A 26,731-nucleotide genomic window follows, 5' to 3' on the forward strand; every position below is an offset into this window, starting at 1 on the left:
AATTTACTACCCCAGAGCAGACTTTTATGAAGATAACAGTTCCTGGTACAGGGTAACACTAATAAATATTGGCTCTCATTAATAATATTGTTGTTACTATTAATAGATCACAATATTGGAAATAATAAAAATGTCCAACAATAGAAATAGGATTAAATAAATTATGGTATACCCATACTGCAAAATGTTATGCATTCATTTAAATATCATATTTTTTTAAATATCAAGACTATGTAATGGCCTAAGAATGTGTTTAATGGTATGTTAAGTGGAAAAAAGTAATAAATGACATTTATCGTAAGACCGCAATTTTATTTTTCTTAATGTATGTTATATATGTACCTTATATAACAGCTACAAAAGAAATACACCAAAACTCGATCATTTACCTTCTTTTTTACATAATTATTTTTTGCTTTGTTTTTTTATTGAGATATAATTAACATATAACATTGTATTAGCTTTGGGTATACAACAGAGTGATTTGATATGTGTGTATATACTGCAAAAGATCACCACAATTAGTTTAGTTAACATCCATCTCCTCACATAGTTACAGTTTTTTTTCTTGTGATGAGAATACTTAAGATCTACTCTCTTAGCAACTTTCAAATACACAATACAGTATTGTTAACTACAGTCACCGTGCTGTACATTACACCCCAGGACTTATTTGTCTTATAACTGGAATTACATAATTCTTTATTGTCCATTTTTTCTATACTGGGCATGTACTGTTTTCTGGTATGAAAGTACTTTGATGAGAAAAAAGATAATAGAATCTGGGTCCTCTGAGGACTCTTCTAACTCTGATGTAGTTACCATTTAACATGTCACTTCTGTTTTAATTGCTTTACAAATGAGGAGCTTACCTTCAGAGATGTCTGATTAGAATGGACTAGATAGGCACTGTTATATATATATTTCTTAATTTATTTATGGCTGTGTTGGGTATTTGTTGCTGCGCGCGGGCTTTCTCCAGTTGCGGTGAGCGGGGGCTACTCTTCGTTACGTAGCACGGGCTCTCGGTGCACGGCCTTCAGTAGTTGTGGCTCACGGGCTCTAGAGCGCAGGCTCAGTAGCTGTGGCGCACGGGGCTGAGTTCCTCCGCGGCATGTGCGATCTTCCTGGACCAGGGCTTGAACCCGTGTTCCCTGCATTGGCAGGCGGATTCTTAACCCCTGCGCCACCACCCCAACCTGTTATGTTTTTAAATTAAATTTCCGCTCTAGGGCTTCTGAAAACCTGTGCAGGGTACCAACCAACGGGAATAGAACCTCCACACGCCTCTCGGGTCAGAGGAACCGTAGCTCCTTTCTGACCGCATTCCCTGAGCAGCGACAGAATGCTGTCGCACAGAGGTGAACCACCTCCCGCAGCCCTGCTCTGGCCACCCCAGTATTTGAACACACACATCTGCTTTTCTCATGTATCAGAGAGAGGTGAGGTTTCAGTATTTAATTGCTACTGTGTCTGGAAGTCACATAAATGAATCCTGGGAAAGGAAGCTTCAGAACCCAGCTTCCTTCTTCATCAATCTCACAGAATATTAACTAACATTAATTTCCTTTTAAAAACCCTTTACAATAATCAAGTTTCATCTAAATTATAATCAGCCTCTGGATACTCCAAGATTCCAAACTCTGTTGAAAATTGTTAAATCAATCAGGTTGTACAACCGTAGAGGTAACTATTCCAAATAAATTTTGCCCTAAAATGTACTTCAGAATCTGAAGTTTAAAGGGACCATGCTGTTCAATCTCCGAGTTTAGGTAAAACATAGCTAAACTTTATTTTTAGTAAGTGAATTGTTAGTGAATTTAAGTGCCCACTAGGATTCCCATGTGAGATTTGCATGTGGATATTTTATGTGTAGTAAGTTCTAGACCCAGTATGGTGCCTCAGATGCACTAAAAAGGGGAAATGGACACGTGATTTGCCCATTCTGGGTGCCCAAATCTTAACTGAAATACTAAGGTAATGTGAATTCTATTTGGAAACTTATGTATAACCATATCTTAAGTAGTTCTTTAACTTGGAACTTTGTGTACATAAGCTAAAAGATTTGTTGACAGTTACTGAGCTCATGATATGGAATGAAAACTGTATTCAGTAACTTAAACACAAATACATACAACTACAAATACTATTAATGGATTTTAATTGCAATTTCCAGTTCTGTCCCACTAAGGAGGAAGGGAGAACCCTTAATCTGAACGGCCAAGAAAATTGTCTCTGTTCTGGGTAGGACCTCCACATTGTTTTTCTCTTCTCCCATAGACCCTGCTTTGTTGATCCTATCTGGGAGTGGTAGCTACTCTCCAAAGATGACCCCTCAGTAGCCATGCTTCCTGGTATGCAAGCCCTTATGGAGTACCCCCTCCATTCCATCTGATCTGGCCCTGTGTAACCAAGAGAGTGGGGCAGAAATGATGCAGCTTTTCTGCCTTGGTCTCTGTGAACACGTGCCCTGGAGTAAGTCAGCCATCATGTAAGAAGCCTGACTACCCTGAGCACCATGCCCAGAAAAAGGCCAGCTAGGCCACATGGAGCTAGCTGGACTTGTGAGTGAAACAGCCACCCCCCCGTCCAGTCCACCCCCTGGACTGACAGTCCAGCCCAGTCAGTCCTTTGTCACATGTCTTCAGCCCTAATCACGAATGCATGAAAAACTGGAGAGAAGTGACCAGCTGAGTCCAATCAACTCGGAACCATGAGAGACAAATTATTTTTGTAAACCACTGAGTTTTGGGATAGTTTATTATACAACAATGGAAAATTGGAACACTTAGCTTTCTTAACCCCTGTCTTTCTGCACTGGGATGTTGAAGAACTCCATGACTGAGTTCATTTGCTCTTGCAAATGCTAATATTCCTTTTATGTAGAGTGCTGATGGGGGCTGCACCTCCCTCCCATGTGCTCTATGAAATGCCGGCTGTCTACTTGTTCATTAAAAGCCCTCTGTGTGCCTGCTTTTTTAATCCTGGGCATGGCTTTGCTCTATTTTCCTGGCCTTACAGCTCTTTTAAACATGAGCCTGGCTTGTGGTCTCTAAAGCAGCAGCAGCAAAACAAAGGATTATAGTCTTCAACTTTTAGCGACAAAAAGTCATTCCCTCATTGACTGATAACTAAAGTCGCACCCACCCCCAGGCAGTTCTGTGACACTCCCCATGTAATGCCTTTAGACTTCCTCCTGGCACAGCTGACTTAGGACAAAACTGTTCACATCAGCCTCATACCACATCAGTGTATGGTTGAACGATTCGTTTTCGTTGTCTCTCGCAAACCTTCTGAATCCATGATTTCTAGGAACATTGGATGACATATATGAGACCCACAGAGTGCATGGAGCCAAGCATAGAATGCATCTCCATACTATGTGGTTTTTTTTCCAACGGAGCTTGAAGAGAAATGTATACATTTAAAATTTTATGTATTGATTGTGATAAGACAAAGTAAATTTCTCACTTAAAAAAATAATCAAACAGTGGAATACTCTGCAGCAAAGAAAATGAACAAATTATGGCTGTATGCATCAGAGAAAGGTGCAAGTCACAATAGAATATATGGTATATGCTTCTATTTCTGTAAAGTTCAAGAGAAATTAACATCAAATTCTGTGTTTTAGGGATACATGATCAATGGTTAAATTACATAGGAAAGCACATATATGATTATCATTGAAGTCAGGAGCATGTTAATTAACGCTTACTGGAGAGGTCACATGGGGGTCAGTGAAGGCACTAGAGAAACTGTTTCTTAACCCAGGTGGTAGTTATATGGGTATTTATAATTTAAGTTATACTTATGTATTTTAAACAATTCTATATGAATGATATATTTTCCAGTTTAAAAAAAAAAAGTTTTTGAAAAGCAGTCAGGAGACTTCTAGATCCTAGAGGTATGTTTTGGTTTTTTTGGGGTTTTTTTTGTGATACGCAGGCCTCTCACTGCTGTGGCCTCTCCCGTTGCGGAGCACAGGCTCCGGACGCGCAGGCTCAGTGGCCATGGCTCACGGGCCCAGCCGCTCCGCGGCACGTGGGATCTTCCTGGACCGGGGCACGAACCCCTGTCCCCTGCAACGGCAGGCGGACTCTCAACCACTGCGCCACCAGGGGAGCCCGAAACACCCTTTAATAAAGGTACAGGAGGGACTTCCCTGGTGGCACAGTGGTTAAGAATCCGCCTGCCGGGACTTCCCTGGTGATGCAGTGGTTGGGAATTTGCCTGCCAGTGCAGGGGACATGGGTTCGATCCCTGGTCCGGGAATATCCCACGTGCCGCGGAGCAACTAAGCCCATGCACCACAACTACTGAGCCCGTGAGCCACAACTACTGAAGCCTGTGCGCCATTTATTTAAAAAAAAGAATCCACCTGCCAGTTCAGGGGACATGGGTTTGATCCCTGGTCCGGGAAGATCCCACATGCTGCAGAGCAACTAAGCCCATGCACCACAACTACTGAGCCCGTGAGCCACAACTACTGAAGCTCGCGTGCCTAGGGCCCATGCTCCGCAACAAGAGAAGCCACTGCAATGAGAAGCCTGCTCGCCACAACTAGAGAAAGCCCAGGTGCAGCAACAAAGACCCAACGCAGCCAAAAAATAAACGAAATTGAGTTATTTGTAGTGAGGTGGATGGACCTAGGGCCTGTCATACAGAGTGAAGTAAGTTAGAAAGAGAAAACCAAATACCGTATGCTAACACATATATATGGAATCTAAAAAAAAAAAAAAAAAAGTTCTGAAGAACCTAGGGGCAGGAAAGGAATAAAGACACAGACATAGAGAATGGACTTGAGGACATGGGGAAGGGGAAGGGGAAGCTGAGATGAAGTGAGAGAGTGGCATGGACATATATATACACTACCAAATGTAAAATAGCTAGCTAGTGGGAAGCAGCTGCATAGCACAGGGAGATCAGCTCGGTGCTTTGTGAGCACCTAGAGGGGTGGGATAGGGAGGGTGGGAGGGTGACGCAAGAGGGAGGAGATATAGGGATATATGTATATGTCTGGCTGATACACTTTGTTATAAAGCAGAAACTAACACACCACTGTAGAGCAATTATACTCCAATAAAGATGTTAAAAAAAAAAGGTATAGGATCCATTCCAAACAAAGTTTATCTGTATGTGTTGTGGTATAAAGTATTTACCTTATTAAGTGCTTTCTTTATATTTCTGTTTTTTTACAGCTAGCATATTTTTCAAAAGTATTATTACTATAAATCTCTAGAGTTTATTTAAAGAAAAGGGTAAAAGTTATATTTGGGGATATGTGTCAATAATTTTAACTTCAGTTTTTTTCAGCCAGATTACTCCTAAATATTTAGCAGTAAAAGCTAGCTACAATGTTGTCAATATAACAATAAGGAAAAAAAAGATTTTTGAAGTTTATTTCAGAGTAACTGGTAATTGAAAAACTTGAATGAAAATATGTTGTACACATGAAACTTACATAAATCTTATAAACCAGTGTTATCACAAAAGAAAAAGGGCAAATATGTCTCTCAGCTTTTTCTATGAAATGATGAAATCATTGTATTTGAGTTTTTGCAAGGAATAGCCTTATCAATTTGTTAGGTTTTCTGAGTGTTCAAGTCCACTAAACATATTAAGTAAGACATGATACCTATTTTTCTTCCTTACTTTTCAAAATTAAGAACGTCTGTGTAGGAAGTATTTAGAGGTAGAGCAGATGGGACTTCGTGCTTTATATGTTTGTAAAAGATGTTGAAAGTGAAAAATTGATAAGTAACATAGAAGTAGTCTTACATGGCTAAATTTTGAGGTGTTGCTTCTTTATGCCTATTTTTAAAACTTAATGTAAAATCATTTGAATAAGATCATAGATTTTCAGATTTGTTTTGAAATAAAGTTATCACAGTGAGATCAAACAATATAAAAAAAGAAGAAAAAGTATCACTATTCTTTACAGTAGAAATGGTAGAAAAGTTTATTTCCTCATTTATATATTTTCCATCTCCAGTGATTTTTCTTTATTTATAATAAGATATTGCCAATCATTTAGTCATAAAGAATTACTTATTTCCAGATGTTATATTTTTCTAATTAGTAGTAGTTTATGCCTTAAAGACTAAAATAAAATGATAGTGTCATACAAATTTGATTCTTTCAGCTGCTTAATTTTTGTTTTCATTTTACTGTGTAACCATAATACAAGTTTTCTCAGCCTTAGCACTATTGACATTTGGGCAGATAATTCTTAGTTGTGAAGGGCACTTCTGTGCATTGAAGGATGTTTAACAGCATCTCTGGCCTCTACCCACAAGATTCCAGTAGCACTCCCCAGTTCCAGACATTGCCAGGTATCCCCTGGGGGGAAAATTGACTCCAGTTGAGAATCACTGCTGTAGTGTATTTACTAAAGTTCTTATCGTGACTTTCAGGAGCATAATTTGGAATAAAGCAATGTACCACTAGTAGCTAGGCACAAAATCAGCAGAACAGAAAATCTGCTGGGCCATATTTTGGATAGTTCAGCAAAAATAAAAAGGTCAGAAACAGTAACTTCATTTCTTAATCAAAGTCTAGATTGTCTAGGTAATTGGTATGGAACAGACCACTGGGAACATTTTAGTGAGTGCCACACAGGGAAATAAAATTAATTAATAGCTACAGATGTCATTTATGGCTATTTTTTTAAATCTTTATTTTAAAATGTGAAGCAGCAGGATCTGCAGAAATTAAAGAACACATGAATATATACGCAAATCAATCAATACGATACACCATATTAACAAATCGAAGGAGAAAAACCATATGATAATCTCAGTAGATGCAGAAAAGGCTTTCGACAAAATTCAACACCCATGTATGATAAAAACTCTGCAGAAAGTAGGCATAGACGGAACCTACCTCAACATAATAAAGGCCATATATGACAAACCCACAGCCAACATCATTCTCAATGGTGAAAAACTGAAACCATTTCCTCTAAGATCAGGAGCAAGACAAGGTTGCCCACTCTCACCACTATTAGTCAGCATAATTTTGGAAGTTTTAGCCACAGCAGTCAGAGAAGAAAAAGAAATAAAAGGAATTCAAATCAGAAAAGAAGAAGTAAAACTGTCACTGTTTGCAGATGACATGATACTATACATAGGGAATCCTAAAGATGCTACCAGAAAACTACAGCTAATCAATGAATTTGGTAGAGTAGCAGGATACAAAATTAATGTACAGAAATCTCTTGCATTCCTCTACACTAATGATGAAAGATCTGAAAGAGAAATTAAGGAAACACTCCCATTTACCAGCGCAACAAAAAGAATAAAATACCTAGGAATAAACCTACCTAAGGAGACAAAAGACCTGTATGCAGAAAATTATAAGACACCGATGAAAGAAATTAAAGATGATACAAACTGATGGAAAGATATACCATGTTCTTGGATTGGAAGTATCAACATGGTGAAAATGACTACCCAAAGCAATCTACAGATTCAATGCAATCCCTATCAAACTACCAATGCATTTTTCACAAAACTGAAACAAAAAATTTCACAATTTATATGGAAACACAAAAGATCCTGAATAGTGAAAGCAATCTTGAGAAAGAAAAACGGAGCTGGAGGAATCAGGCTCCTGGACTTCACTCTATACTACAAAGCTACAGTAATCAAGACAGTATGGTACTGGCACAAAAACAGAAAGATAGATCAATGGAACAGGATAGAAAGCCAGAGATAAACCCATGCACATATGGTCACCTTATCTTTGATAAAGGAGGCAAGAATATATAGTGGAGAAAAGAGATCCTCTTCAATAAGTGGTGCTGGGAAAACTGGACAGGTACATGTAAAAGAATGAAATTAAAACACTTGCTAACACCATACACAAAAATAAACTCTGGATTAAAGACCTAAATGTAAGGCCAGAAACTATCAAACTGTTAGAGGAAAACATAGGCAGAACACTCTATGACGTAAATCACAGCAAGATCCTTTTTGACCCACCTCCTAGAGAAATGGAAATAAAAACAAAAATAAACCAATGGGACCTAATGAAACTTAAAAGCTTTTGCACAGCAAAGGAAACCATAAACAAGACGAAAAGACAACCCTCATAATGGGAGAAAATATTTGCAAATGAAGCAACTGACAGGATTAATCTCCAAAATATACAAGCAACTCATGCAACTCAATATCAAAAAAACAAATAACCCAATCCAAAAATGGACAGAAGACCTAAATAGACATTTCTCCAAAGAAGATATACAGATTGCCAACAAACACATGAAAGGATGCTCCACATCACTAATCATTAGAGAAATGCAAATCAAAACTACAGTGAGGTATCACCTCATAATGGCCATCATCAAAAAATCTACAAACAGTAAATGCTTGAGAGGGTGTGGAGAAAAGAGAACCCTCTTTCACTGTTGGTGAATGTAAATTGATACAGCCACTATGGAGAACAGTATGGAGGTTCCTTAAAAAACTACAAATAGAACTACCATACGACCCAGCAATCCCACTACTGGGCATATACCCTGAGAAAACCATAATTCAAAAAGTCACATGCCACAATGTTCACTGCAGCACTATTTACAACAGCCAGGACATGGAAGCAACCTAAGGGTCCATCAACAGATGAATGGATAAAGAAGATGTGGCACAAACATACAATTGAATATTATTCAGCCATAAAAAGAAACGAAATTGAGTTATTTGTAGTGAGGTGGATGGACCTAGAGTCTGTCATACAGAGTGAAGTACGTTGGAAAGAGAAAAACAAATACCGTATGCTAACACATATATATGGAATCTAAAAAGAAAAATGGTTCTGGTGAGCCTAGGGGCAGGCAGGAAGACACAGACGTAGAGAATAGACTTGAGGACACGGGGAGGGGGAAGGGTAAGCTGGGACGAAGTGAGAGAGTAGCATTGACATATACACACTACCAAATGTAAAATAGCTAGCTAGTGGGAAGCAGCTGCATAGCACAGGGAGATCAGCTCCGTGCTTTGTGACCACCGAGAGGGGTGGGATAGGGCGGGTGGGAGGGAGATGCAAAAGGGAGGGCATATGGGGGATATATGTATAAGTATAGCTGATTCACTTTGTTATACAACAGAAACTAACACAACATTGTAAAGCAATTATACTCCAATAAAGATGTTAAAAAAAAAAAAAAGAACACATGAAGGTCCTTATACTATTTTGTGTTACTCTCAAATCATGGTAAGTTCCGTGGCATGCTGGAATAAAAACGTGTTTCACTCCTTTTGTCATTATATGTACAACAGGTGATGCCCAGTGCCCTGCTGGGAACATCATTAATCCAACTTCCTCTCCAAAATTTTTGACATTCTGTATCATGATGAACACTCAACGGGCAAGCCAGTTTACAGGGTGTTTTTCCATTTAAACATATGCCAGGGAAAAAATTTAACGTAGCTATTTGAGAGAAAAGCAAAATGATTCCAAGTTTTATTAAACTGCCTCTGCAGGAGGGAGAAATACACAAGTCTTAGCTGCTGGCATCTATTAAGCTCAATATGCATTTGAAAGCTAATAGAAATCATTGATGGAGAGTCCAGAGGGTAGTTGACATTACTAGGCTTCTTGAGGTAGGTGTCAAGAAGAAGGTAAGACAGGACCAAATTCTGAACACTAAGAGAGAACCCTACTCACCAGGTCTGTGTTGTTTCCTTTGCTCTGCGACTTCTACCTGCTGTGGAGCAAGGCAGGAAGGAAAAAAGAAAATATTCTTTTACATTGTATTGCATTTTAAGGTCTTCCTTGACTTTTTACTGAATGAATTGAGATTAATCTTCTTTTAAAACCCTATCTGAGTGTTAATATAGGGTTGGACTTGTCACGCAGGTGGGTGATTGTAACTTTATTGCCATTAAAAGATTTCATATTGCATTCATGCTTCTTTGTGCACGTAAAGAAAAATGGACAAAATAATGAAGATTGATATTTCCTTAAGTCTGCTCTGTTTAATTCTGATGTCTGCTCTTCTACAATGCTGTGTTTCTAATTGTACACAGTTTAGTGATATCTAGGAGTATATAGTTGTTGCCCATAAATAAAAATCACAAAGTTGGTTTAAAAAAAAAAATTGGCTTTTCTTTTAGCTTTCCTAAAATAAAATGGTTTCAATAATTTTATTCAGTAACTTCTTGATTCCTACATTTGTATTATATTATTTCAGATTTTACATGTCCATCAGTTTCATGTGGAATTTATTATTTTTTAAAATAAATTTATTTATTTATTGGCTGTGTTGGGTCTTTGTTGCTGTGCATGGGCTTTCTCTGGTTGCGGCGAGTGGGGGCTACTCTTTGTTGCAGTGTGCGGGCTTCTCGTTGTGGTGGCTTCTCTTTGTTGTGGAGCATGGCTCTAGGCACGCGGGTTGCAGTAGTTGCGGTGCATGGGCTCAGTAGTTGTGGTTCGCAGTCTCTAGAGCGCAGGCTCGGTATTTGTGGCACACGGGCTTAGTTGCTCCGCAGCATGTGGGATCTTCTCGGACCAGGGCTCGAACCAATGTCCCCTGCATTGGCAGGCGCATTCTTTTTTTTTTTTTAACATCTTTATTGGAGTAAAGTTGCTTTACAATGGTGTGCTAGTTTCTGCTTTATATCAAAGTGAATCAGTTATACGTATACATATGTTCCTATATCTCTTCCCTCTTGCGTCTCCCTCCCTCCCACCCTCCCTATCCCACCCCTCTAGGTGGTCAGAAAGCACCGAGCTGATCTCCCTGTGCTATGCGGCTGCTTCCCACTAGCTAGCTATTTTACGTTTGGTAGTGTATATATGTCCATGCCACTCTCTCGCTTTGTCACAGCTTACCCTTCCCCCTCCCCATATCCTCAAGTCCATTCTCTAGTAGGTCCGTGTCTTTATTCCTGTCTTACCCCTAGGTTCTTCATGACATATTTTTCCTTAAATTCCATATATATATGTTAGCATATGGTATTTGTCTTTCTCTTTCTGACTTACTTCACTCTGTAAGACAGACTCTAGGTCCATCCACCTCATTACAAATAGCTCAATTTCGTTTCTTTTTATGGCTGAGTAATATTCCATTGTATATATGTACCACATCTTCTTTATCCATTCATCCGATGACGGACACTTAGGTTGTTTCCATCTCATGGCTATTGTAAATAGAGCTGCAATGAACATTGTGGTACATGACTCTTTTTGAATTATGGTTTTCTCAGGGTATATGCCCAGTAGTGGGATTGCTGGGTCGTATGGTAGTTCTATTTGTAGTTTTTTAAGGAACCTCCATACTGTTCTCCATAGTGGCTGTACCAATTCACATTCCCACCAGCAGTGCAAGAGGGTTCCCTTTTCTCCACACCCTCTCCAGCATTTATTGTTTCTAGATTTTTTGATGATGGCCATTCTGACTGGTGTGAGATGATATCTCATTGTAGTTTTGATTTGCATTTCTCTAATGATTAATGATGTTGAACATTCTTTCATGTGTTTGTTGGCAGTCTGTATATCTTCTTTGGAGAAATGTCTATTTAGGTCTTCTGCCCATTTTTGGATTGGATTGTTTGTTTTTTTGTTATTGAGCTGCATGAGCTGCTTGTAAAGTTTGGAGATTAATCCTTTGTCAGTTGCTTCATTTGCAAATATTTTCTCCCATTCTGAGGGTTGTCTTTTGGTCTTGTTTATGGTTTCCTTTGCTGTGCAAAAGCGTTGCAGTTTCATTAGGTCCCATTGGTTTATTTTTGTTTTTATTTCCATTTCTCTAGGAGGTGGGTCAAAAAGGATCTTGCTGTGATTTATGTAATAGAGTGTTCTGCCTATGTTTTCCTCTAACAGTTTGATAGTTTCTGGCCTTACATTTAGGTCTTTAATCCATTTTGAGTTTATTTTTATGTATGGTGTTAGGGAGTGATCTAATCTCATAGTTTTACATGTACCTGTCCAGTTTTCCCAGCACCACTTATTGAAGAGGCTGTCCTTTCTCCACTGTACATTCCTGCCTCCTTTATCAAAGATAAGGTGATCATATGTGCATGGGTTTATCTCTGGGCTTTCTATCCTGTTCCATTGATCTATCTTTCTGTTTTTGTGCCAGTACCATACTGTCTTGATTACTGTAGCTTTGTAGTATAGAGTGAAGTCCAGGAGCCTGATTCCTCCAGCTCCGTTTTTCCTTCTCAAGATTGCTTTGGCTATTCGGGGTCTTTTGTGTTTCCATACAAATTGTGAAATATTTTGTTCTAGTTCTGTGAAAAATGCCAGTGGTAGTTTGATAGGGATTGCATTGAATCTGTAGATTGCTTTGGGTAGTAGAGTTATTTTCACAATGTTGATTCTTCCAATCCAAGAACATGGTATATCTCTCCATCTATTTGTATCTTTAATTTCTTTCATCAGTGTCTTATAATTTTCTGCATACAGGTCTTTTGTCTCCTTAGGTAGGTTTATTCCTAGATATTTTATTCTTTTTGTTGCAATGGTAAATGGGAGTGTTTTCTTGATTTCACTTTCAGATTTTTCATCATTAGTGTATAGGAATGCAAGAGATTTCTGTGCATTAATTTTGTATCCTGCTACTTTACCAAATTTATTGATTAGCTCTAGTAGTTTTCTGGTAGCATCTTTAGGATTCTCTATGTATAGTATCATGTCATCTGCAAACAGTGACAGCTTTACCTCTTCTTTTCCGATTTGGATTCCTTTTATTTCCTTTTCTTCTCTGATTGCTGTGGCTAAAACTTCCAAAACTATGTTGAATAAGAGTGGTGAGAGTGGGCAACCTTGTCTTGTTCCTGATCTTCGTGGAAATGCTTTCAGTTTTTCACCATTGAGGACGATGTTGGCTGTGGGTTTGTCATATATGGCCTTTATTATGTTGAGGAAAGTTCCCTCTATGCCTACTTTCTGCAGGGTTTTTATCATAAATGGGTGTTGAATTTTGTCAAAAGCTTTCTCTGCATCTACTGAGATTATCATATGGTTTTTCTCCTTCAGTTTGTTATTACGGTGTATCACGTTGATTGATTTGCGTATATTGAAGAATCCTTGAATTCCTGGAATAAACCCCACTTGATCATGGGGTGTGATCCTTTTAATGTGCTGTTGGATTCTGTTTGCTAGTATTTTGTTGAGGATTTTTGCATCTATGCTTATCAATGATATTGGCCTGTAGTTTTCTTTCTTTGTGACATCCATGTCTGTTTTTTGTTTCAGGGTGATGGTGGCCTGGTAGAATGAGTTTGGGAGTGTTCCTCCGTCTTCTGTATTTTGCAAGAGTTTGAGAAGGATAGGTGTTAGCTCTTCTCTAAATGTTTGATAGAATTCGCCTGTGAAGCCATCTGGTCCTTGGATTTTGTTTGTTCGAAGATTTTTAATCACAGTCTCAATTTCAGTTCTTGTGATTGGTCTGTTCATATTTTCTATTTCTTCCTGGTTCAGTCTTGGCAGGTTGTGGCAGGTGGATTCTTAACCACTGCTCCACCAGGGAAGTCCCTCATGTGGAATTTATTTTGATATAAGATATGTTTTAGGTATTTAAATATGCTATTTCCAAATGATTAACAGTTGTCTCATCATCTTTTATTAACTAATCTTTCTCTAGTGGCCAAAAAAAAAAAAAAAAGATTGAACTTCTAAAAGTAAAATCATGCCATGCTACAGTTGTTCAAAGAACCCTCTTAACTGGGTTAAGAGTACTTGTATGGTGGGTTTATAACTTGTTTGTCCCTTTAACTGGAGATGTTCTAAAAGTGCCTAAGGCAGCATCTGACACTTAGTAGACAATAAGTAGTTGCTGAATGAATGTGTGGGAAGGGGATGTCTTGGTGTGGGAGTATTCCTTATCGCACAACATAAAAAAAATGTTAAAAAAGTAGAGAAAAACATGTACAAAAGAAGGCATGTTAACTGTCACCCAGCTTGAACAGTTACCAACTCACAGCCAAGTTTGTTTTAATAATACCCCACGTACTTTTCCCTTCCCATATTATTTTGAGGCAAATACCAGATATTATTTTACTCATAAATATTTCGATGTCTATCTCTAAAAGATAAGGTCTCTTTTCTTTAAACATTACATTATTACACCAGAAAAATTAAAATAATTCCTTAACGACGTCAGGTATCCTGTCAGTCTTCAAGTTTTCAATTGTCTCATAAATGTCATTTTCTTTTACAGTTTTACATTTGAATCAGGACTCAGGAAAGATCCACAGGTTGTGATTATTTAATATGCAGTATTTCTTATGTATTTTTTGATCTTTGGTTTTCCCATCTTCTCTCTATTTTCTCCCTTGTATTTTATTTGTTGAAGAACTGGGTTGTTTGTACTCCAGCACTTCCCACAGCCTAGAGTTTGCTGATTGTATCCTAATAGTGTCACTTACTTAACTGTCACTTATATTCCTCTGTCTCCTGTATTTCCTGTAAACTGGTAAGGCTTAATCAGATTCAGATTCAGTTTTCTTTTTGGCAAGCCCAAAAAGAAGGTGGTGGCCAAACCATAATGACAGCATTATTGGCTTTTTGTTCAGTGCCTTTGCAAATTGATTTTGCCATTTGTTGAGTATTTTCTATGTGCCTTGCAATGTGCTTATGTTCTATAGGCATTATGTCATTTAATCATATTTAAGCTTCATAATACTAATACATATCAATTTCTCTCTGATGACTAGACCTCTTATCAGGGCCAAGTAATCTTAAATGTCTTTCAAACAACCCCCTTTGTGTAAACCCCATTGTCATTTATGTGATTTAATTTGGAATTCTATATGAACTTTCTTTTTACTGAATTCATTTAGAGCTATACAAAAATAACTTGCATTAAAGGCATTTTAAAAAATATTTTAATAATAAAGCTCAAAGACCTATCATATAATTGTGAGTTCGTTGTACTCAAGCCTTTTGGTACTGGGATTCACCATCTGTTAACCTCACAGAGACCGATATCTAAACCGCAGATAAAGCCAACAGAATTCAGTATTTCCTGAGTCTCTTTTTCCTCTGCACTCATTGTCTTCTGCAGATGCATTTACGTCTCTTTCATCTCTTTCTGCTTTCTTTGCATGCTCACAGTATCCTACTGTTGGCCAGTGTGAGAAACTGACTTGTGATTGTAAAAGCAAAACTAGCCTTTCGTTGTTTGTTTACGTATCTTTATTTTGCTCAATTCTCCCCATAGTCCTAAATTCAGTTGTTTATAAAACCAGACCACTGGCGTTCCAGACTCAAAAAATAAATATCAAATTATCTTGACTAGCTGACATTTTGATGATTAAACTGTTTGATATGTGGTTGATGGAGAAAAAGCACTAACTGACCCGAGTCACAATTAGATACCAGAGCACTGAGAGCAAAACAGTGCAAAGAGGATCCTGTTGTGCAGCCTTACAGACTGACATGCAGGGCGTATTTTATTCTTTATATATCTTAACCTTTCTTCTCCTTTAATAGTTGTAACTTTCTCCTTAAGTTTCCAGAATATCTATTAGGTGAAGCATTTGATTAGTTGAATAGAAGGAACAGAAAGCATTGGTGAATACAGCAGGGAAATAGGAATCAATGTGAATAATTTCTTACTCTGGTTGTACCTCACTGTGAGACATTAGACAAGTAGCCAAATTCTCTGTTCTTATTTCTTAAAACACAATTATTTTACCATGCTTATTCATGAAGAACTTTAAGATTCTTATTTGAAACACTCTTCTGTAAGCTTGTAGTAAGTGGGAATTGTGTCTTTCTTTACCTGATCTTACTGGGTGCCCAGGGTAGCATGGAGCACGTGCTTGTGCTTAATGAGTAGGTTTGGATGCTGGTGGTATTTGAAAGGTTATACATTTTAAAGGGTATTTTGTTCCCTTTTCCTTGGCAAGACCAAGGAGCTTCCTTTTCTAAGACCAGTTGTGTTTGGACTAAGTGAAAGTACACTTTGTTCTAGGAGAATTGCCATATGAAAGCCTAGAATATATATTGAGTTCTTCCAAGAAAGGGGGAAAAGTCATGTTCTAGGACAGTGAATGCTGACTTGGTGCTGAATGAATGATTGTTATGTGCTCTTTTACTTACAGGCTCGCTTCTCATATGTGCGAATGAAATATCTTTTCTTTTCCTGGTTGGTGGTTTTTGTTGGAAGCTGGATTATATATGTGCAATACTCTACCTATACAGAACTATGCAGAGGAAAGGACTGTAAGAAAATAATAGTAAGTATTTTTTATTTTCTAGTATATGGAAAGACCTATTTTTAATTGAAGTACAGTTGATTTACAATGTTGTGCCAATCTCTGTTGTATAGCACAGTGACTCAGTTATACACATAGAGACATTCTTTTTTTAATATTCTTTTCCATTATGGCTTATCCTGGGAGACTGGATATAGTTCCCTGTGCTATACAGTAGGACCTTGTTGTTTATCCATTCTAAATTTAATAACACATTAAAAAACTATATTAATAACACATTATATTTACTACTATATACATGCTAAAATTTTTTTTCAAAAAGTAAAAGTTAATTTGATTTTGAGTTGTGCTGAACTTCTTAGCATTTTGATATGACCAAGTTAGTAGGACTGTTCCCCACTTTGAAAAATCCAGTATTCAGAAATCTGAATATGTGATACAGACTAGTGTGAAAGCATCCTTATTACAAAGAGGGATTTTTGTTTTTCAAATATACTTGAAGTTTAGTTTACTGTAATCAGATGGGTTTTTAAAAAATAAATATATTTATTTATTTTTGGCTGTGTTGGGTCTTCGTTGCTGCACGCAGGCTTTCTCTAGTTGTGGCGAGTAGGGGCTACTCTTCCTTGCGGTGCGTGGGCTTCTCATTGCAGTGGCTCCTCTTTGTTGCACAGCCCAGGCTCTAGGCTCACGGGCTTCAGTAGTTGTGGCACACGGGCTTAGTTGCTCTGCGGCATGTAAGATCCTCCTGGAGCTGGGATTGAACCCGTGTCCCCTGCATTGGCAGGCGGATTCTCAACCACTGCGTCACCAGGGAAGCCCAGTCAGATGGGTTTTTAAATATTTATAGTATGAAAGTGTTATTTGCAGGCAACCTTTCTGGAACACATCTTTTGAATAAATGGAGTCATTCTCAAATACTGAAAATTTACCTAAAAAGCATATAAGTGTATTTATTATTTAATTTCTATTCCAATTATTGGATGTATCTCAGGAAAATCACTCTATCAGTCTAAGATTTCTAGAAAATCCAGGATTAAGTAAATTTAATTCCTTGTTTTCTGCTGATATCTTCTATATAAATAATATTAAAACATTTCATCTGAGAATTATATTTCTGATATAATAGTGGTTGGGATCCCAATTATTATAACGTGTTAACAATTCTATAATTATTGAGTGGTTACTCTTTAACTAGGCCAGTGGTGCTAGGGGTGTGCATTTAGCAAGGAAGAAGATATCCTGACCTTACGAACTTACAGTCTAGCAGGGAAGAAAATGAATAATTACAGTAAGGTAAAATAAATATTACAGTAGCAAATGTCTCCCCATAAGACAGGGAGAGCTGAACCTTTCCAAAGTTCTAAGAAAATAAAAATCAATTTAATTCCAGCTACTCAGTCAGGATAAAAAATTTAAAAAAACAACAGCAAAAACAAAAACCATTATTCCCCAGGAGTATTACAGCCACTTAACTAGGCAGGGGAGAAATTACTCATATAAGAAGCAAGGGAATTAATGAACAAAGAAGAGTCCCAAATCAAGGAGGGTTGAAAGATGTCAATCTTATGTTCATTCCAATGGGCCATTCCAGATCCTCGAGGAATTTTACTAGGAGGAACCTCTGGAGCCAGACAATACACTGGGTACTTTACATGGTCATTAGTACTTAAAATAATGCTGTGAAAGCCCCCCAAGCCCACTTTACAAATAAAGAAATATGGCTAGCAGAGAGAAGAATTTGCCTGTGATGGTGGAGCCAGAATTTGATCCTAATTCTGCCTCTATAGAAAGCTCATGCTCTTTCTGCTACCCAATGTCAGAAAAGACTGATAAAGGAAGTTATAGATTAATGAAGCTAACAAAATCCCCCACAAAACTCACCAGCTCACCTTCAATGAAGAAGAAAGAAGTTATATAATCAACTATAACATATAAATAACCAAAACTATTTGAAATGTTTATTTCCTTTTTTTTTTTAGGTCACCTTTCTCACACACTAAAGTGTACACATTAAAGTGTATTCCATGATGAGACGTATTTGAAAACAGAGGGTTAAACAAATATAAATAACTGACTTTACTGGGGACTTCTCAGGATCTTTAATATTCTGCATCTCCAGAGAAAGCAAATATACTTGATTAGGAAAAAAATCCATCTCCACTGCAGCCCTCCCAGGAAGACCTATTAACATCATCTGGTTATGTTAGAAGTACTGTTCTAGAGATTAAACCCAAATGAAATAGACATGGTTTTATCTGTTTTAATACAATAACCTTTAAAATGTTAGGCATATATTGGTACATATTCTGTTATGGGTGAATTATAGTTGAAGTACCATATTATTTTCCTTTAAGTTCACTTTAATTGATAAAGAATGGAAGCAGAATATAATTCTAGCATAATTTAATGGTTATCATTCTAAAACTTGAAAATAATGAAAATGTTTTCTGAGCCTAAAATATATCCTTTTTCCTAAGACTGGCTTTAAAAAAAATTGTAGTTTCTCTGCATTTGGGAATTATGTTCTTAAAACTTACCACAACTAGTAGTACTAAGACCAGTAGTACTAAGATAGTACTGATATGGCATAGGAATTGTATGATTAGAACTAAAAAGCAGGCAGAGAAAATATTTTTAAAGTATATGTTAAAGCTTCAAAGAGCTAACAAGATAGTGAGGAATTACTTGATCAAGATCTGGGAGAGGATAAGATTTAAGAGAGGTGAGCCTAGATTTTGTGGCTGTGTTTGCCTGGAAATGTATGACCTGAAATACAGTCTTATGGGGCTAGGAAGATAAAAATATAGTCCATTTTCTACCAAGAGTGGGACTCTGGTACACCATGCTTTGGGCTGAGATTGCAAAGGATTGAACACTAAGAGTGAAGGTGAGCTAAAAGAACCTCAGAGAGGCAAGCTGACTTTGTAGCTTCTTTTTCGCTTGAGGAATTTGCTGATGCTGGGCATGAGCAGGGTTCTGAGAACCAGGACTGTATACTGGGAGAGTGCTGCTGCTGGGGATAAGAAACCAGCAAGCTTTTATAGAAAACTAAGGGAGCCTCAAGCATAAAGCCAGTTATCCTGTTGGGATATTTGCCAAATCCTGGGGCTTTACAGAGTGGGAGGCTAAAAAAAGCTCATTGGAAAGCCTTTGAAAAGCAGACGTTTTGGCAGTCTCACAAGATACAGACTAGAGTTATGAACCTTCCAGGCGGAGAAACTTCAATGAATTCCCAAGCTCTCAGTTAAAAATCCTGGAGGGCTATGCTCTTGGAATAGAGATGAGTCAAAAATAGATTGACCTTTACCAGGGGTACAATTCAGCCTGCACTCAGCACAGCCCCTCATTGGATTAAGGCAATCAGCTACCATTATATCTGCCTACTAGAGGGAAGGGAAATCCTCTCTGGAGGCATTATGTAGACAATTACAGAGCATGCCAAAAGACAAGATGACATGACTGAAAACCAAGAAATAAACACAGACAATAGAAGCAGATCCACAGATGACCTAGATATTGGTGTCATCCTAAAAGTATTTTAAAATAACTATGTTCATGTTCAAGTAAGTAGGAAAATAGGTAAAGAATATAAATAAAACAATGGATAATTTCAACAGGGAATTGAAATGTATTTAAGAGAATCAGGAAGATAATATGGAAGTTCTTCAAAAAGTTAAATATAGAATTACCAGTAATTCCACTTCTAGGTATATACTCAAAAGAAATGAAAGCAGGGACTTAAACAGATACTTGCACACCAATGTTCATAGCAGCATTATTCACAGTAGCCAAAAGGTGGAAACTCTCTAATGTCCATTAACAGATGAATGCATAAACAAAATGTGATATATACATACAATGGAATATTATTCAACCTTTAAAAAGAATGAAATTCTGATGCATACCACAATATGGAGGAACCTCGAAAATACTATGCTAAATGATATAAGCTAGATGCAAAAGGACAAATGTTGTATGTGTCCACTTACATGAGGTACCTAGAGTAACAATTACATATAAATTAGGAAAAGGGTAAAAGGAGCTAAAATGTTTAAAATCCTTATCATATTGCAGAGTAGGGGAAAAGTATTAATCAATTAACTTTAGACATGCTAATTCAACTATGTATTTGTTATTTCTAGGATAGCCTCTGGAATAGAAAAAGAGTGTATCATTTCCAAACTAATATAGGAAAAATGGAATAAATAATAAAAGAACACTCAGTCCTAAAGAAGGCAATCAAGAAAAAGAAACATAACAGGCAGAAGAAGTAGAAAACATATAATAAGGTGATAGATGTCACAAATTGAATTCCCTGGGAAACAGACTCAGAGACTGAGATTTACCTGAAGGAAGTTTATTGGGATGGGCTTTTGAGGTTAACATCTGTGGGGGAGTGAGGAAGGAAGATAGACCAGAATGAGAAGTTTAAACTGCAGTGCAGTAGTAATAAAAGCATCAGTTGATTCTACAGGGAACCTGGGGTTGGGATGGCCTTGCAAAGGTCCAGGCCTTTATACCCTCCTCACTGACCAGTCATTGTATACAGTTTTCCATCCTCTCCCACCCTCCCTAAAGGGGATATGACTTTGGATAAGGCTGTATTCCAGCTGAGGCCAAGTCCCAAAGCAAGATTCAGCTGAGAGCTGTTGACTGCCTATATGCTCAGCAGCTGAAGGAATGAGTGTTCCATTTCTAGAGGAAATATGGGTGGCTTAACACGGCACTGACTGTAGTATATCTAAACCCAAATATGTTGGTAATTACATTAAATGTAAAGGGACCAAATGCTTCAGTTAAAAGACAAAGATTGTTAAAAAAAAAAAGACCAAGATTGTCAGACTGTGTTAAAATTTAAAAACAACTATATGATATTTATAAGATACACATCTAAAATATAAAGATGCAGATAGATTGAAAGTAAAAGAATAGGAAAACATTCATGCAAATTCTAAAAGCAGGGATGTTTAGAGGAAAAACCATGGCTATATATATTTATGTAAGTTTTATATTACACAGACTATACCTCTTTTTTAAAGTCTGAATCAGCCCTTACTGGCTTGAAATGCAGTTCCTTGTAAATTTGCTTGTCCCGGATTGCAGTTTTACAATAGCTGCTAAGTAATTGTCTGGCCTTTTCATAAATTATGGCAATATCCATGCATACTTGTTCTGGTCCTAGTAATTCCTGGTTTGAAATGTGGAGTCTGATTGTCTCTCTCCCTCTGTATTACTGCATAGATTGTTCTCTTAAGTGGAATGAACTGAACAGAGCATATAATAAGATGGCTGCTTTCAGTTTGGGATATAAATATATAAAACTGCATTATCTCAAAACCACATTTAGCAAAAACATGCTTGCCAAAGGATTATAGTATCTTGTGTATAAACTCTGAACAGATTTCCTTCAAAAACCTCAGTCAGTTTCATCTTAGTGAACTAAGGAAGATTATAAAGAGACACAGAAGATCCAAAAGTAGCCCTACAAATATTGTTTGCTAAAGATTAACAATGAGGGTTCTTTTCTTCCTTTGAAAGTTGGCAGCTTAGCTTTTAACTTTTATCAAGTTCTTTTTCTCATTTTTAATAATTTAATATTTATTTTCAAGGTAATTACTATCACATAGGAATCATATTAAAAGTATAGTCCATTTTAGAAGAGACATCGATCAACAAATATTTCTTGAACACTTACTACATGTTAGTGATTATTCTAGGTGCTGTTGATACAGTAGTAAGCAGAGTCCATGTCTGGAGGAGCTTATATTCTGGTAGCAGAATATGAATAATAAAGACAAAAACAAATAAATGACTTCAGGTACTGAGAAGTGCAGTGAGAAAGGATATAATAGTAGTATTTAGTAAAGAATGGCAAAGGCATCTTATCTTGACCAGAGTGGTTGGGACAGGCTTCCCTGAGAAGAGGGCATTTTGAATTGAAACCTGGTGAGAAGGAAACAGTTGTGTATCTGGGCAAAAAGCATGTAAGGAGAAAGGACAGTGAGTGCAAATGCCCAAAGAACAGAGCAAGTTTGGGAAATACAACTGGTTTCATGTGTGACTTATGAAAATCTGTCTCATTACTTTAGTCATATCAGTACATTATAAAACCTTGTATATTAATGGTACGGTACACCAAGTATGAGGAACTTCTTGATTACGAGTACTCAACTATATCATGTTAGGCTACTGGAAAAAATACTAGCCTAGAGTCAAAGAACCAGCCTTACCCTTTCTTGTAGTCTATTGTATGGTTTTGAATAAGTGACTTCATTTCATCGATTTGCTATTAATTCCATTGTACAGGTGAGAAAAGTATTTCTGCCTTACCTGCATCACAGATTTTATGAGGATAAAGTGGAAGTGAATCAATTAAGCTGAATGATACTCTGACATATGTATTTCTTTTGTTTTAAAATAAATGTTTATTTTATCCCACAATATGAAAAACAAAGAAGTTTCTTGGGCAGCTAAAGCATCTGACATATCTGTTGAATATAGAGGAGGTTCTCAAGTCCTTGACTTGATTTCACTTGGCTTGGGGCACCTACCCTAGTATTTGTAGCCCCTGTAACCAATTGTACTTCAGAAGTTTCCCCCGAAGATTGCTGTGGCTCTCCCATTTAGAGCATCGCCTCCAAGGTGAGAACATTGTTTACATTAGGAATGACAGGTGATCAACAGAGTGTGATAATCAGTTTACTTATGTTTAAGAATAATGGTCTCTCAAAGCTTACATAGCTTTCTTCTTTCTGTATATCTCTGTCTCTGTCTTTTCACCTTTCCGTCTGTTTGTGTGTGATGGGTCATGTCTATTGCAGTAGTTAAGTGCATAAGCACTGGAATAAATGAGGTTCAGGTTTGAGTTCTGGGTTTGCCATTCCTTAGCTGTATAGGTTAGGCAAATTATTTAGCCTCTATAAAATGGGGATTAAAATGAGGATTTTAATATTCTCAGGTGGTTGTGAGTTCACGTATTAAAAGGCTTAATACAACACTTAACTCTTGACACGTAGTAAGTGCTCAATAAATTATTATTATTATTATTTCAAGTTTATGCCTTTGAATCTGACTGGGACAATAAGACATATACATACATACATGACATTATACGATCAGTTGTATCAGTCAAGTTTCAAGCAGAGAAGCAGAGCCAATAAAAATATATATTAAGAGATTGATTATTATTTTAAATTTTATTTATTAGTACAAATTTATTAATATTATTTATTAACAACATGTGTGGACCTTGAGGGCATTACACTAGGTGATATAAGTCAGCCAGAGAAAGACAAATACCACATGATCTCATTTATATGTGGAATCTAAAACACAACAACAACAAATCCAGCTCATAGATACAAAGAACCTATCAGTGGTTGCCAGAGGAGGGGGTGTAGGGTGGGCAAAATGGGAGAAGGAGGTCAAAAGGACCAAACTTCCAGTTATAAAGCAAGTAAGTCATGGGGACACAATGTACAAGATGGTGACCATAGTTCATACCACTGTATTGTATATTTGAAAGTTGCAAAAAGATTAGATCTTAAATGTTCTCATAAGAAAAAAATTCTGTAACTATGTATGGTGATGGATGTTAACTAGACTTCTTCTTCTTATTACAACTGTATATACAAATATTGAATCATTATGTTCTATACCCGAAAGTAATATAATGTTATATGTCAATTATATCTCAGCTTTTTTAAAAGTGAGAGATTTCTTGCAAGAAATTGGCTTACCCAATTGTGGCAAGTCCGAAATGACAGGCTAGAACTCTTGGGCCTAGGCTAAAGCTGCTATGCACAAACAGAATTTCTTCTTCGTCAGGGAAGCCTCAGCAATGCTCTTAAGGCCCTTCAACTAATTGAATCAGGCCCACCCAGGTTATCTGGGATAATCTCTCTTAAAGTCAGTTGATTATGGACACATCTCTAAAATACAGCAACACCTAGATTATTGTTTGCTTCATTAGCTGGGAACTGCAGTTTAGCCAAGCCAACACATCCGAAGATTATCACATCTGGTTAAAATGATTTAGTTTGTGCTACAAATAGTTGTATTACAAAAATTTAAGAAAGGTTTCCATGAATAGATAAATCACTATGGGTAGCATAGTAGAGAAAGGCTTCATAGAGGAGGTAGATCTTCTGTAGGACCTTACAGAATAGGAAGAATTTGGAAAGACACTGAGGAGCACCTTTCTCCTTCTCATTACAACCAAGCTTGCCTTAGCACTTTTATCCCTCAGAGCAAGATGCTGATTAACATTAGATCTGAGAATTCCCAGAATCATGCATCAGTAGCCAGTGAACCACAGCCTTGGTCATTGGGCCTTTTGGCTACCTGCAAATTAATATCTTTTCCTCTTTTTACAGTAAATTTTAAAAACAAACTTAGAATGTTGAACAAATCAAATATGTATTTCATATGCATTATGTACTGGGTGTGAATTAGTCTAATTTAGTAATCAAGTACATTTCTTATAACTTCAACATAGGAAGTCGCTACAGAATATTAGTATTACTGCCCTGAGATGTTTTTCTCTAACCAATGGATCATTTTTGTTAAAAGATGTTAAAGTTAATGGGATTCTTAACTTCTAGCGAAAACTGAGATTAATTTTGCACCTTGTACATTGACTTGCAATTTCAATTCAAGTTTCTTGTTTTCAGTTTTTAATAAAAGTATGAAACCTTCCACTGTTATATCCATTATTTAGAGCTGGATTCTAGTGAAATGCGTAATAGGCTTTTAAAACTCCAAGAGGGGAAATGGAGTGGGGGTGGTGTTCCTGGGAAGCCAAGGTTAACTTGTGGAAGCATAAGGAATAAGAACTGTGTTCTGCTCATCTTTGTTTAAAGGCAGCTGTCTCTGAAACTAAGGGCAACAGTAACTAAGCCTAATTGGATGTGCTTAGAAGGATCCTTTTTTTTTTTCCATTTGTGCTTTTTAAAATTTTTTCCAAGCTAGTTACAATATGTTGTATAATTCACAGTACATCTTCTCTGATCATAGCAATCACTAATGGACTCATTATTTCAGCAAAGTTCTATTTTGTGCCTAACCATAAAGAAATTTTGTACAGTTTGACTCTGGTTTGCTGGGTTCTTTAAAAAAGAAAAAAAAAAGAATGGTGGGAGAGGGAGAGAAATTTTCCTTCTGTACGTTTTTCAGGACAACTTTGTTTAATATTGAAATTTCTGGCAAGTTCCTCCATGATCGAGAGTGTTTGTTCTGAGGTTCTACCTGGATAATAGAAGAATCACTCTCTGTGATATTCTGGTGAACCTTTGTGACTATTATATGAGCACATGCTTTAAAATGGAAGCATCAAAAGATGAGAGAGCCTCTAGATTTTATTACAGTCTCTTAAGATTTAATTTCTAGAGATAATGATTTGTTGCTTAAAACAACTAGCTTAACATATACTAAATTTGGGGACTTCCCTGGTGGTGCAGTGGTTAAGAATCCGTCTGCCAATGCAGGGGACACGGGTTCGATCCCTGGTCTGGGAAGATCCCACATGCCGCAGAGCAACTAAGCCTGTGCGCCACAACTACTGAGCCTGCTCTCCAGAGCCTGCAAGCCACAACTACGGAGCCCAGGTGCCACAACTACTGAAGCCTGCGCACCTAGAGCCCGTGCTCTGCAGCAAGAGAAGCCACCGCAATAAGAAGCCCGCGCACCGCAACGAAGTGTAGCCCCTGCTCGCCGCAACTAGAGAAAGCCCGCACACAGCAATGAAGACCCACTGCAGCCAAAAATAAAAATAAATAAATAAAATAAAATTTATTAAAAATATATATACTAAATTTAAGATATTTAGAACCATGTTTCCAATTAGATAGCAGTACATAACTAATGGTTTCACTTAGCTATTATTTGCTCAGGATCAATTATTACCTGACTCTAGAGGTTCATTTTGTGCTGTTATCCTATATTTTTAAAATACACGGAACCAGTTCACTTGGAACATACTGCTTTTAAAGTGCAAGCTTAACGTTTTCCTTTTAAAAATATGGTCTTCCTTTATGCCAACTTGAGTTAGGTTACCAATTTCTTCTTCACAAACTTACAGAAAAATATTTACTGAACAAATTTATTTCAAATCTTAACAGACATAAGCCCTATTCCAAGGATAATCTTACTGGTTAAATTATAGTAGCATTCCTGGTGGCCTTCACGTGCTGGGCTGCACTGTCTCATGTCACGTTCACCATGATGCTGAGGCAGGTGGCATCACTGTTACCATGAACATCATTCCTGAGAAGCAGTAAAGAGACTAGGGGTTAAAGCCAGCTTAGAAGAAACAAGCCAGCAGTAAAACACCATGTGATTTTAGTTATGTGCTTACTAGCAATGTCCTGGAACCTGGAGTTACAGAGATAAGGCATGTTCCCGCCCTGAAGACGCTTACAGACTAGGAGAGGACATGAAAAAATAAACAAGAAGTACATAATTGAGACTGGGAGTAGTTTTGCTAGATTTAGGGGGAAAAAAAACCAAAGAGGATACCCAGTTAAATTTGAATTTAATATAATGAGTGTTTTTTAGTATATGTCCCA

The 26,731-nt window shown here is 37.2% G+C and overlaps 1 protein-coding gene across 1 annotated transcript in view; it reads left to right on the forward strand.

Moving 5' to 3' along the window:
* DIPK1A (divergent protein kinase domain 1A) overlaps nucleotides 1-26,731 on the forward strand; it is a 118,742-nt gene that overhangs the window by 66,899 nt on the left and 25,112 nt on the right. Inside the window, exon 2 of the mRNA XM_022553422.2 lies at nucleotides 16,050-16,184. Coding sequence (XP_022409130.1) covers nucleotides 16,050-16,184 — 135 coding nt within the window. The remainder of the gene's footprint in view (nucleotides 1-16,049; nucleotides 16,185-26,731) is intronic.

Source organism: Delphinapterus leucas, chromosome 1 (assembly GCF_059928025.1).
Source record: "Delphinapterus leucas isolate spDelLeu-1000000601 "Yukka" chromosome 1, BTC_Dleu_Yukka2, whole genome shotgun sequence".
NCBI lineage: Eukaryota > Metazoa > Chordata > Mammalia > Artiodactyla > Monodontidae > Delphinapterus > Delphinapterus leucas.